The sequence below is a fragment of the Hyalella azteca genome, unplaced genomic scaffold, assembly GCF_000764305.2.
Source record: "Hyalella azteca isolate HAZT.00-mixed unplaced genomic scaffold, Hazt_2.0.2 contig14470, whole genome shotgun sequence".
NCBI lineage: Eukaryota > Metazoa > Arthropoda > Malacostraca > Amphipoda > Hyalellidae > Hyalella > Hyalella azteca.
The window spans coordinates 243,995-258,621 of record NW_025944352.1 but is presented as its reverse complement, the minus strand read 5'-3'; the positions used below and the strand labels follow the sequence as shown (position 1 = coordinate 258,621).

At 38.5% G+C, this 14,627-nt stretch overlaps 1 protein-coding gene across 1 annotated transcript; it reads right to left on the bottom strand.

The window, feature by feature from the left end:
- Positions 1-5,228: 5,228 nt before the first annotated feature.
- Positions 5,229-14,535, bottom strand: LOC108669611 (mucin-4). Its single transcript, XM_047884067.1, has 11 exons — positions 14,501-14,535; positions 13,959-14,064; positions 13,437-13,584; positions 12,723-12,901; positions 11,260-11,469; positions 9,861-10,079; positions 9,304-9,414; positions 8,670-8,753; positions 7,889-8,015; positions 6,059-6,417; positions 5,229-5,729 (listed from the first exon to the last, which is right to left on the bottom strand). Exons 1-11 carry the CDS (start codon positions 14,533-14,535, stop codon positions 5,334-5,336), a joined length of 1,974 nt encoding a protein of 657 aa, XP_047740023.1. The 3' UTR covers positions 5,229-5,333.
- Positions 14,536-14,627: the final 92 nt, after the last annotated feature.

The following is a 14,627-nucleotide window of genomic DNA, read 5'->3' as shown; positions in this document are numbered from 1 at the left end:
TAGCACTGTGACGATATTTCTACTGAACACACATTGAGTGGTTCGTGGTCCCCACTCTAACTGAATGATTCGTGTGAGTATGTCGTGACGTTTCCATCCTAAATGTATCATTCTTGTGTGTAGTGTGTACCACACAGATCCCACTTGAACTGTAACATTAGTGTGAGTACCCTTCGCAAATTCTTGTACTTTTCGTGACTTGTTTACAGGAGATCGAAGAACTGACCTTAGACCATTTATGAATTGATTTCAATTGTAACTTTGTTGGAAATGATTGAATTACTTCAAAATGTTCCATTTAAAATTATTTGTGACGATTTATTTTGAATCATTAGAAAATATATCAGTGCTCATAAAAGTTGAAGGCCTTTAGTTAGAAACATGATTTGGTGGTGAGAGATTTAACTTAACCGTTTGGTTTATAATCAATGAAATTGTTGCAGCCACTGCGAGGAATTGTAAGATCGATGAATAACAATTAACTGTAACAATGTTTGGGTAATTATTGATTATAATAAGGATTTTTGGTCGACGGCAGCATTTACTTTCTCATAACTTTTATGCAAAAAGGCCAAACAATAAAAACATGACCAGAAGAAAAGTGCGAGTTCATGAGTTAACAATGTGTTTTCGTTTGATGCTCGTATTATTGGCTGTCTGATCTGTGACGATCCATCAAAATATTAGAACGTCAGAAATTTGTGTTAATGAGAAAATAAACCTCATTTAAATTTTAGCGCAACGCATGTCAGAAATATGGAGGCCTGCTGATTGCCTTGCTCGAATAAACCCTCCGAAATTTTTTTAACTAGCGAGGAACGTAGCTTAGAACGACTACACCTTCACTTGCTAGCGACACTACACAAATGACGGAGCACCGCGTCTGGCGTCACGCAAATCGCTTCAAAGACCACGACGTGACGCACCTTGATCTCATAACACAATCAAGCAACAGAAAATAAGGCCATTCAGTTATTCTACTCACGAATGGTAATGGTCTGACTGCCGAAATTTTATTAGTCCGAAGCCAATACAAACCTAACTATGAATTACGGTTGACTAAAAAATGTCCATTTATTTTTTTATAACATTGATTCGTGAGTGTTAGGTTAGGTTATGGTGTGTGGTTAGGTTAGTGTATGGTAAACATGGATACCTCCCTTTCTTACCCTGTAACCTTACTATCATGGACACCATAATATATTTTTACAGCTCCACCCTCTAGGCTCCATGTGTATTTTATAAGTCCGGTATCTTGCCTATCAACATTGCCTCGCACCGAGTTAACTGCGCATGGTCATGCCAAGTCACTGTGCGTGGTAAACCTGCTAGTCGGGTTAGCTTGACACAAACTCATTAGGGTTAATCTTCACGCAGAACCTAATGTACGTCTCAAATATATCCTGATAGTAAATGGGCGTAACAATAATAGTGCATGGCATAATATTGGAATTCCACGCATCCGATTGGTTGACATACAAATGATAACGTAGTGTCCTTCAATTCAAGATTGGATCATATAAATGGAACTTCGCCGAATGAATAACTTTCGCATATTAACCTTGATGACTTTTAAGGTCTGCTGAGTATGGGTAACACCAGGGGAATCATACAACTAAAATAGTGACACAATATTTCAGAAACTCAATACATTTCTGACCACGTCGCACGTTTACCAAAGATCCTTGCATGAATCCAAGCTTTGTTCAGTGATTGCATCTGACTTGGATGGTTGTCAATGATTTCTATATATTAATCAATGGATGCTGGAATGCGTAAGAGTTGATTTTACGCGCATCTTCCGAACACATCCGAGAAAAAGGATTTGAAAGAACACGAAGTTTGTGGAAGTTTGTTTCCTGGTCGGTAATAGTCTATTTCATTTAAGATTTGAAGCATATAATGGCCGTGTCTTGATCGTTCGTAGCGAGGTGTCTTTCCTCATACTAAAGCTTATTATTATCAATGATTCATCGGAAACAATTAATTATTTTTTGTGTGATAATTGTGTTAATGCTTATTTTTCTCGTAATTGAAGATACTGGAAAAGGTATTCTTAGTTTGAAGTATAGTCTATCTAAAGCTTAGCAGTGATTCATCGGAAACAATTATTTTTTTTTTGTGATGATCGTGATAATGCTTATTTTTATCGTAATTAAAGATACTGGTTTAAGTATTCTTATTTTAAAGTATAGTATATTACCATTTATTCGAAAATTATATAACGAATCCTTTATTTATAATAGAATATTAAAGTTAAATGTCACTCTCAACTTCTCAGCAGACGGATTCATTTAGGTGATATCATTACAAGTGACAGACAATCGTACTCGGCAGGATTTATGATGGTCATGAAATAATTGTATGCTCTGAAGAAATTCAGAATTATACCAAAGATGTAGCTACAGCTTATTGAAACGACTTCAGTTTTTGCTTTTCAAATAATGAAATTGGAAAAATTCTATCGAAATACAACGTGAAGCGAGTACTTTTAAAGTGAACTCTCAAGAAGATGAAAGCTATTACAGAAGCTTCTAGTTTGCTTAAAAAAATTATTTATATAAAAATAATAATCAGTGCTGAGATATTCACTCTGGCCGCTAAATCGAATGAGGAAGTATCTGCATCTCAGCTGTAAAAATTTTGCTCTGCTGCACGCATCTTCAAGCAGAACATTTTTTTCAGAGGTAAGATGAGAAACTAATGTAAATTGCAGTTGCTCAGGAGTGGAAAGAATGTCAGTGAAAATTGACATTCTCTCGAACGAGAAGCAAGCGTGCAAACCGACCACAAAAAAGGGAAGCGAACAAGATTCAGTGAAGCGTTTGCCTGAGCTGTGTTAAAATGACGTTGGAGCGACATCAAAACTTTTTAAAAAGTTTTTTTAATTTTTTTTTGTAAGAAATGAATGCAAACTGATGCTTTTATTGTTTAAACATGAATATATAGGAATATGGATGGAATAATCTGTAAACGTTTCATATCAGTAGTGTGGTCGAGAGATGTACAAATTTTTAACTGAAAATATCTGATAATATATATTATATTGAATAAACATTGAATGTATATGAACGTAGGCGGGATATTATGTGGATGTTCAATATAAGCAGTGTGTGTAATAAATTTTTAGTTGAAAATAGAAGTATAACAACTACAACGCACGGATGAAATTGATGTATATACGAGCTCAAGTGAAAACCTCTACAAATAACTAGTCTTATGAACAAGCTTTAAATAAGTTTAAACGAGCGTCGGAACTGTCAACGAACAGAAATCCGTCCGGTGCGTCAAAATGAAAATTTCAAAATTTCAAGCAGTAAAAATACTAAATTATGTCTTTCAGTAACAAGTTAGCTTCAGTGACATGGATAAGTGATTAGAAAGAACATCATGACAGAATTATACATTCAGAGTCTGAAATGAAAATAGCACACGAGCTTTGGGTTGAGACTCACCGAGTCAATAAAGTCGCTGTCAAACTGAAGTACAGTTGAAATAACTGGCCTAATTCAGTCACCGTGCCGCAATTGAAACAATATTTTATAGTTACCGAAACAATTCATATTTTTTAGTAGGATTACAACTAATTTATAACTATGGCCGATTATGAGCATTAGAACTACCCTGGAGACTTGTCCCGTGATAATGCAGTGTAATTTAATATGTCATATTCAGTCTGATATAGAGTAGCGACAAACATCGATATAAAATACCCGAACCCAAATCACCTGTGGGCAGTGATAAATGAAAGGTATTTATTTCTTATTGAATTTCATTACCGTGGTAAAAAAGTCATTCCACAAATAATTTTCTCTATTGAGTCTGTTCATAGAAAATTGTTAAGATGTAACCTCAACATTTTGAAACTCAACATTCAACATGATACGATAAATTCCGAAAAAGGAATGTATAAGAAAGGAAAAGCTCAACAACTTTTTGCACATAGTAGTTGAACATTTAAACATTAAATGAAGACTTTATTTTGATGGGAACTTTAATCCAGCTTTAGAGGAAGAATAACTTGTGAATGAAGCTTATATTTGTCCTCTAAGGAACACACGTCGACGTCTGCGGTCGGACCACGAGTCACGACATTTATGAACGGTTATATCTGAATTCGGGATAGGATAAAATAAGTATTTAGCGTTAATGTTTAGATAGTCTTAAAATCAGAGAAATTATTGGTCGGATTTTATTGTGGTACTTCACCATTATTTTGTAATATTGCAGTATACTTTTGATGATGTTAAAGAATTAAATGGTAATGGACAGCTGGTCGAAATTTTATTAGTCCATCGAAAATATGTTCGACTATTTTGGGAAAATTTTTATAGCACAATCAGCCTAATATTTTTCGACATGCACAATTATTTGACGTTGTTACCAATCTCAAGGTTATTAATACAAAAACATTTTATCAACGAGATACTGTGAACAGCTTTGTAAGCATATTTTGACCTCTCGGTTCCATTTGCATTTAAAAAACTGATCGCGGTGATTGTAATAACTATTATGGAGCTTTGTGACCTAGAATAAAAGTCACTGGACGTTGCCTGACTTCGAGGGTATAGCTCACGATGCAAGCATCTGTGTTAATGAGAATGAAACATCAGGAGTTATCTGACACACATTTAATCATTTGCAGCTACGTAACAGGATAACATAAGTTTAACTATTAAATCGTTAGATTATATCTAAATTTTGGATGAAATTTACGATTTTTCAGCGGCAATTCAGCTACATCACATGTCAAACAGTTACAATATCATTTAAAAAAATTACTTACTCCGGCAAGGTGAGAAATCCACTGGACTCCCTCACTGGGAATTTCAAAGTTATATCGCTCTAGTAAGAGTACATAATATAAAATTATCATTGTGATTAATCAAATTTATTTATTTCACATCTTCCACCGGTGGCACGGCGTCGATCAGAAGCGATTTCCGAAATTATTCACGAGGTCATGAAAGTGTGCGATGCCCGCATATTGTCAAATATATCTATACGCAATAGCTTGAACTATTTTATATGCTTTTATAAGCAGTCTTCAGAGCAATAATTTTAAATTATATGTTAATAAAATAGCAGCTTAAATTATTAACTGCAGCAGCGCGGTGATCGGCGTGGCCGGTCCCAGCCAGAGGCCATACTTTCAAAATTCGCCAAGTGAACGTAAGTACTTACGCTCTATTTTCTTGTCTATGATTGGTGGATTTTGCTTGAAAGGCCGTCAATGACTGGCTGATGAACTTACGATCTCTTAACTTTTTTTTGTAAGTATGGGTCCTGGTAGAGTGTCGTTGTCGCAGGGACGCAGAGAGGGGATGAGGCGGTTACGTGAGCTCATCGGTGGTGGTGGTAGTGGAGGTGGTCGTGGTCGTGGTTGTTTGGGTGGGGGTGGTTATGGTCGTTGTAATGGTTGTGGTTATGGTTGTTGTTGTAGTAGTGGGGATTGTGGTAGTTGGGGTTGAAGAGGTTGGGGTTGAAGAGGTGGAGGTCGGAGAGGTGGGGGTTATAGTTGTAGAGGTCGTGGTGGTGGGAATCGTAGTGGTGGGGGTTGTAGTGGTGGAGGTTTTAGTGGTGGGGGTTGTTGCGGTGGAGGTTGTAGTGGTGGGGGTTGTAGTGGCGGAGGTTGTAGTGGAGGGGGTCGTAGTGGTGGGAGTCGTAGTGGTTGGGGTTGTAGTAGAGGGAGAGGTAGTTGTTTCCATATTTGAAGTCTTGTTAATCGTCTGCTTGCACAAAGGAGTGTGAGTAAATCAATAATAAATTTCGTTCGAAGCCATAAAAACTGAGGAAAATCTTACGTAAAATCACTAAACAACACTTTCCAGATAATTTTGTTTTGCATTTAAAAACTGTTGAAGTTTTGTAGATCAACATGGTAAGACTGAAATAAGGAAAATATAAGATGGATGATTTTAAACCCACAAGAAACCCTCCAGTTCTCGAAAAATCTCATTGTTTTCATTGAATGCCCTTCTGTCGTCTGTGTTTTACAATATTCAAAGGTATGATTCTCTGCCAACTCAGTCCCAATTCCAATTAATTTTCTGCTCACCCTGTCGAGGACAATGGACATCCCAGTCGCAGTGCCGAAACCAGTGGCCCCCAGTGGCACCACGTCGCGGGCGATGACGTAAAAGCCCTTGACATCCATCTGCAGCTCTGTGTCGGGGTTCTGTACGAAGCTGCCACAACATTCCACCAGACTGGTGTCTCTGGGGTACAGTCCACTAGACTGGGGGGACTTGTTGCTGCTCATGCCGTAGTTCACGGAGTCGGAGAAAGGAGTGTTGGATCTTTCACTCGGGGATGCACTGCTTACGTAGATGGCAGAGACCGCAACGGAGGAGCCTTCGGCTATTTCGTCAGTAATGGAGCACGAAAAGACGCTGTCGTCACGACGCAAGTCAACTCCTTCGAGAGAGTGAAATTAACAATTTAATAATGGACGCAACTTAACCTTTTTTGTCCATCTTTATTGCGAAAAGGTTAAAGCATTTTAATTTAAACTAGTAAGATTACAGATAGAGATTTTCCAGATCGCCGACAAAGACAATTTATACCATTTGCGTTCAGTTGACATCGTGGCCAAATCAGCGAAAAGTGAGTCTCCTTAGTCTTAGTCACGTGGCATCTCTTGAAACGAGATGTTCAAGCGAATTAATTATTGATCGTTTAAAAACTTTGATTAATGCCCGAATACTGCCTGGTAGTGCTGTGTTAATGTCAACTTAGGGCAAAACAAATTAATGAAGAAATAAATCGCTCCGGGTTATTGAACACAATGAAGGAAATTCAAGCGTATGTACGTAGAACATGCATACACGTATTCAATGATTTGAAACAGTTTATTTCTAAGAGTGAGAATAAATGATAATTTTGAATTGAAATCTGAAGGGAATGCTCGACCATAAGGTTACCTCAACCTGCTGAAGAAGAATTCAGATAAATTAAGAAATGTTGGCGAATTAAGAATTATTTGATTAAGCTATATGTGAGTTATATACCTAATCATTCATGCCTTATCATCGCCATAATGATTATATAATCCATACACTCTGATAACACCGTGTTTCATTTGGTTCTGAAACATCAGCTTCTCTGCAAGACATAATAATGAAATGCACGACATGAACAGTGGAGGAGAAAACTGAAGTGCGGTGCAAAATAAATCACTAAGATGTTCAAAATGCAGTTACTAAAACATATGCATTAAAGAAACACTTTTGCATCAGAATTAACTCAATCTGGCTAAATACTAACTAGAGAGACACAAATGGTGCCCCGAAATCCATTGCAGAGGACCTCATTTCAGGTCACATGGTGTTGAATGCAACCTATTGTATTGATAGCATTGAGTGCAGTGTTGAGTAGCGACACTGCGGTGTACAGTAGCGGGACTGATTATAGCAGTTACGTATAGTACTCACAGCTATACAGTGTGCAGTACTCCGAGTGGTTCAGTAAAGCTCAGGTTGTAGGAGTGTACAGTATGTACTTTAGTAAGTGGTGATAAACAGTATACTGCATCAAGTAAGCTGAGTACTCCATCAAATAAGCTGAATACAACACTGCACGCACTTCAATATGCAGTTCAGGTAGTGGCTGTGATGGAATTATTGATGGGATTTATAAAGCATCGACAGATTTGATGGCATGTACGTAGAGTAAACCGCCACTTCATATAATCAGAATGTGGCAAACGGCAAGCTACCTAAATCTTCCAGAAATGGTCGTTTTCCTTTTCCCTCTAGATGGTGCACATGAGCGCAGCCTTTTTTCGGGTTAATAGTAATTAATTAAGTAGGTATGATAGACGACAATTTACTATCGGTGACATTAAATGCGCGAATGATGCTCAGAACTAAGGGATGGAAATTCTTACCGATCCCGTCATCGCGGAGCTCAACGCCAGCCAAGAGCAGAGGGTCGCCGCCCCCCGGCCCCACCAGCCCCAGGTCTGCCGTCACAGCCACACGCGACCCCAGCACCTGCCTCCCGTAGTTGAGGACCTGCGGGGGGTGGGGGGATGAGGGAGGGTGGAGGCAAGGGGAGCAGGTGGAGGGAGTGGTGGTGAGGGAAGGATGGAGGTAAGGGGAGCAGGTGGAGGGGTGGTGGTAAGGGCAGGATGGAGGCAAGGGGAGCAGGTGGAGGGGGGTGGTGAGGGAAGGATGGAGGCAAGGGGAGCAGGTGGAGGGCGGTGGTGAGGGAAGAATGGAGGCAAGGGGAGCAGGTGGAGGGGGGTGGTAGAGTGGGGAGGGAGGACTAGAAGGTAAAGTGAAGGCGCTGGTAATTTAACTAAAATATTTTTGTGTTTCTAGAGTCACTAACCAGAAAAGTCAAGCCTGCTGCTTAGATATGATTATTGGATTTTATTATACAGTAAAAATACAAATGTTCGATTTTCCTTGAGGATGGAAAGAGGATCGAGGGGAGAAATAATGTGTATTTCGGAAAGGAAATTCACTGCAGAATTTTGAAGTGCATCGCATGATTGTCGCTCTCGAGTTAAAACACGTTTCTCTTGCAGAGAATGCAGAACACATTATAAATTCGAACGTATTCGAGTTTACGCTTCGGCGTTAAGTGAGACATCTTTTTGTCTGTACTTGATTTTTGCGTAAGAGATTTCTCGAGACAAAGAGGGTATAGATATATCGACTCACTGATGCATAGAGAACAAGTTCTTGATTTTCGTTAATTTGCGAAATTGGCCCCCGCCCCTCAGATGTCCAGACCACAATGTCCAACTGAAAAGACGTCACTAGTAATTAACAGTAATTGACAAACACAATGAGCTTACGTAATTAAAAATTCAACAACATTTATTGGTCTAGTAGGATATAGTAAAATCTTTAGAGAAATACTACTGTACTCACATGAGTGAGCAAAAACTGTACATTTGTTAATAGGTATTTTCATTCATCATACGAGTAATATTTTACATTTTTTGTAAATGTTTGAACATTTTGGCTTCATTTATATTTTTGGCTTCAGGGGAATTATCACCGTTCCTGTTGCCGCTGTGATAATTATTGTGACAACACATTTCTCATTTTCAAAAATGTATTATAAAACCCGAAATCAAATTATTTAATTAACAACTAATCATTCAGGTAATTATTGAAACATGTCAAAACTACAGTTTCGGGTTCTATGTTCTTAATAGCAAATTCAGTTGATAAGTAAATTCTTATAGTTGTGCTACAACAATTGGAAAAAACCCTGTTTTGGTTAGCATTATATAACGGAAATTCTAAAAACTTTTATGTTAAGGGAAATGCTTGATAGATCGCTAACCTCTTCAGTCATGCCGACATAGTAGAGTTCACTCCACGTGATCTGCACAGCGACGCCTGTACTGCCTTTGTTCAGGATTTTCAGGCTCCACTCTTCACCAGGGAAAGCACCCCATGGCGACAACGAGCCTTTAGAATTACTCACTGTACATCAAATCTTTACTATAATCATCCTCTGCAGAAGGAGGGATGCATGTAGATTGCCATTAGAAGGATAGTAAGCAAATAGTTAGTGAAAAAATCCTCTGCGAATAGTGTTTTCCTGAACCTACAATAAATGTTCACATAAAAATCGTTATTCTCAACGCAGTTTTTGTAAGCAATCAGTGATGTTACGGTTTCAATCATTTACTTACAGAGTCTCATACGCTTCCTTAAATTAAAATGAATTGAAGAGAATATAAGTATTTATAGGCCCCATATTTGAAACAAAACTAGGTTCAACAATTTAAAATTATATTGGAAGAATAAATTCATATACTTGAAAATATTGGTGAACGTAATTTGCAGCTTGGAAACACAAATAGATGAATCAATGGTTGCATGACAGCCACTCACAGGGTTACCAGGCGTGATCTTGTACATTATCGAGTTCTGTGACTTTTCGCAGTTCTCGCAGTCCCTGAACGTGCCATACTTTTTGTACTGGATAGTCAGGTCTGCCACAGAGTCTGTCGACGTCACTACTGCAATGAGGGTCTTCGCCACGTCGGTCTGGTAGTAGACCGTGCCTTGGAAGGGGCTGCTAGCTGAGACACTCACTGAGTCTTCCCGTACCTGCCATGAATATAAGACGCGAATATTTTGGTTTGAATTTTGATAGAAAAAGGAATAAAAAAATTGCATTCATGACAGTTGGAATTTTTCATAATTAATTTGAACAGTATAATTCATTGAATTTGATCAAGTGAGGTCGATTGAGTTATTGATAAATTGCAAAACATAAATAAAAAATAGAACTCAGTACTCACTGCAATGAGTAACAGAGAGCGCATTTTCTCGTTGACGAAAACGTGAAGTTTTCGACGGACAGACGGACGAAACGACGGACAGACAGACGGACAGACAGTCCGTCTGAAAACGACGGACAGACAGACGGACAGACGGACATGGCGAGCACAATAGTGGATTTATTTCATAGATGAGAAAATGCGCTAAAAATTGAGTGGCAGGTGGAATTTTTTATGAGTAATTTGAACAATGCAATTCATTGAATTAGATTAAGTGAGGTCGATTGATTTATTGATAAAGTGCAAAACATAGATAAAAAAATAACCTTTTTAACTTAAAACTAATGTGGTAAAGGAGAATAAAGTGATCATCATTTGTAGCATCATCGGCAAACAATCGTCAATACAATGGTAAATAATTGAACCACGCACGGTGAATTAAACTACAAGAGACACGTTAACTCTTTTTTTAATTGATGAGATTGGATAAAAATAAATATATACCCAAAGCTAATGGTTGCATCATTGCAAAATTAGATTTCCTATTGCGATTGCCAGTGTGCGGTTGATTCACATGACTTAAGATTGCTTGGGATTGCGAGACTTCCTATGATCGCATTGTAACCTATGACATAATCATATTTAACATCGCCGCTCATAAATATTTCCCGTCATAAAAATACCCGTCATGATCTTGATTACATGGTCCTTTTTATAATGCCAAGAACATTAAAAGATTTCCCACACTTTAACCTTTAAATGCAAGTTTGCTAATAAATAGTTTCACGGTTTATTGTCTCTATCAGCTCCATTACAAAAGAAAATTAATAACTATTTCAGCAGCCGGTACTTTCCGGATTTCTCTGGTGCTTATAACAATCTAACGAGCTGATTATCACAGTAACTGTAATATTAAAAAATCGCTCAATAACTGAAGCCTGTGTGCCTGAAGTGACTCACAGTGACTGTTATAGTCTCAATAAACTGAAGCCTTCGACGTGACTCACAATAGGATGATCGTTTATGTATCCGTTTTCGATGAAGTTTTCGACTTCAGGAACAGCAATGGCCGACGTCATGACGTCATCACCACTAGTGACGTTATTAGTGACGACTTGACCGCCTGAATACTGCAAGAACGACCCGCACTGCAGCAACTTAGGGTCACGCTCGGGGAAGAGGAGTAGAGGCTTCATGCGGCGTGAGTGCAACGACTCCTGTAACAGAAATAAATAAAATAATAAATAAACAATTATTTTTGATTGAAGTAAAAATAGGGGAGCGAGTTGGTTAGTAAAGCGTGCGTCGCTCATGCAATTTGGCACGAACATTGTCAGGTACTCCGCAAATTCTAGAGATTAAATTTATATAATTATGCAGTGCTTTACTGGCATTTTTTTGTTTGGCGCCTCACTTACGATCACATATACTGCCTGCCTAATCTAACAATAGATATCATATACACCGTAAAGTATCATGGTCAATATGCATCGAGGTTGTGTTGATGCATTTTGTCATGGAAAGCACCCTCGTATCCAACCGGTCTTCTGCGGATCATGTGGAGCACACTTCGCAATTAATATTTAACAGAGCATCCAAAAGAATGTCATTTTGATAGGATGCTTGACAACTAATCGCCTCACTGCTTGACTAAGTCACTGCTTGGCAGTCACTTGACGTGACTGCCTCACTGCTTGACTCAACTAATCGCTGCTTGACAACTAATCGCCTTACTATAGGCTGCTTGACAACTAATCGCCTTACTAGGCTGCTTGACAACTAATAGCCTCACTAGTGTCACCGGTTTAACCTGGAAAGCATGTTCAACACTCAACTTAGTTCCTCATCTTTCACGAGCATCGAAGGAGTTAAACTAGCTGCTACTCTTCACCCTCACATTTATAAGCAGGTATTCCATATACATTCCCTATAGCAGTGTTGAGGTAAACCGGCTAAATATTACCCGTCGCCTACCATTTACCCGTCGCCTACCTTACCGACATTAACAAGCAGGGTTCTCCTGCTTGTTAATAATATAAATAGTGAAATAATTCGTAAAATACGTGTATCTACAGGCATCATTAAAGTGCACTAGCGACTTCAGCAGCGTTGCACATCCTTGAGTAACTGATCAAACGACGATCATGAACACGCTATAGTTTCTTTCGGAACAGTGCGTAAATATTCATCACGGCTTGCGAGAGGATTATGCAAAACGGGGCACTAACATACGCAAAAATAATCAAAATGCTAGCCTTAGCTACATCAAAGGTAATTATTCTAATAGAGGATCTTCCAGTTTCATTGGCTGGGCTAAAATTTTTTCGACGGGATAACAATGGATGATGGAGCTGGTCTCCGAAACGTTTTCCTCTTTAAGAAATGGTGAACTTTCTGGCTATTGTCTTTGTTTTTAAATTTTTAACAATGGAGAATTCAGATTCAACATGCATGGAAACGAAATGCTCACAGCAATGATTTTGTTGAGTTGTGAAGAGTCAATGAGCTCCTGGTTGACAGGGATCACCACTAGAGTGCCCGGGAAGAAGACCTCTGCGGTGCTCAGCAATTCGTTCAACACGAGAGACAAGTCCGGGGCTTCGGTGCGGTACTCAGGCTCGGGAATGAAGTCGTAGAGCTCACCGTGATCTGAATGATAGAAAATAAAAGCTTTATTAACAAGATTAATATATTGACTTCTTCACAATTTTCTGTTCCTGTTACCAGAAAGCGGGACAAAATTTGCAGTGATAACATTTCATAAACAACAATATTTTCCTAGGATCATTTAAATTGCGATTATTATTTTTTTGCATCGACATCTACAATTTTTGAAAATCATGAGCTTAAATATTTCAGCTTTTCAATTGTCAATTAATTTTCATTATTATTACAGTTTCCAACAATAGTAAAATAAATTTTTAGCATTTGTAACTGATACCAGATGGCTTAAAAAATAGCCAACTCTGCGGACAAAAAAGACCAAAATAGGCCCATAACTCAATATATACTTAATTGTATGTTCTTAAGATATATAAAAATTTCATTTTCATTTTTTTCGCACTTCTTAGAATTTAACAAAGAAGTACCGTCATCACAAATTTTAGCCGGCCAACGCAATTGAATAAAACTAAATCGCGGAGTTCGTCCGGAATAAAGGCCAACTGGTAACCCTGACTCGTACATAAGACTGGGGCGTAGGGGCGCGTTAGGTAGATCTGTATTCCTCCAGACCCATCAGTCCTGTAGGAGGCCATGCCAACCTCCACTCCACCAGGGGACAACAGTGAGCTCTCCAAATCATTGACGAGGCGGGTGTAGTTCACTAAAGTCTTGGGAAAAAAAGGGATGACAGAGGATGAAACGGTTTTAAAATTAAGGAACAAATGGTAAATAGTAGTAGATACAAAGTCTGAGAATGAGTGGATTTCAAAGTTAGAGAAATGATGCTTATCAACGAGAATACTGGGAAAATAACGCCAATTGCAACAAACAAGTGATTAGAATCTCGGCAGTTAGAAAAAAATTTACAAGCATTTACTCTGGGTGCTTCGGGTGTCAGGCATTTGAGACATAGAAATAAAGATGCTAAGTTAAGGTTGGAATTTTGGGAAGCCTTGTCATCCTTCCCATGCTTCCTTCCTCAGGCAGAAAAGGAGGTGGTTAAAGTGAAAACAAAAAAGGATTCGAAGAAGTCCTAACTCACCCCAGCTGGAGCTGAAACTGAAGGCGTATCGAGCAGCAGCAGTACACGTCCTACGGGCTCCTGCGTGACGGTTATCAGCGGCACAATAGGATTGTGTTCGGACATCCTGACGGAATACCAATGCAATGCAGTGAGGAGTACAACACTTAATAAAAGTACGGTTACGATTAAAAGAACGGTGACGAAATAATCCTTCGCACATCTTCGCTGGTTCGCGGGTTTCTGAGGTAGGCATGTTTTTTTTTTCGATCGGCATGTTTTTTATAATGCAACTAAAATTGTATGAAAACCTAAATATTAAAAAATTTATAGTTTAATTAATTCAGAAACTCTTACAACAATGAAAACTTACCAAACAATTATAATATAAATAATTTAATAGGCACTATTAGACTATTAGTCGATAAATTCCCCTTAAATATTTCATAATTATCACGGCTAGATCTGGAACGTACTGTACCAGCGATGGGTGAGGGATTGCTGTACGCTCATTCACTCCTTACCTACGTCAGCAAAAAAAAAAACACGCCGGAATATCTCACTGGAAGTGGTCGGGGTGTTGCTGGATGACTTCCATGATTCCTTACCTAAGTGAGCAGAAAAACACGTCGGATTATCTCACTGGAAGTGGTCGGGGTGTTGCTGGATGACTTACATGATTCCTTAACT

What these genes read in the sequence shown, in the direction of transcription:
- LOC108669611 (XM_047884067.1), bottom strand. Translation starts at nt 14,535, where the DNA reads ATGGAAGTCATCCAGCAACACCCCGACCACTTCCA. An exon ending in AACTTGTTCTCTATGCATCA is followed by an intron (nt 8,016 to 8,669) that starts GTGAGTCGATAT and finishes CACCCCCCGCAG; the next exon opens with GTCCTCAACTACGGGAGGCA. An exon ending in GCTCCGCGATGACGGGATCG is followed by an intron (nt 6,418 to 7,888) that starts GTAAGAATTTCC and finishes ACTCTCTCGAAG; the next exon opens with GAGTTGACTTGCGTCGTGAC.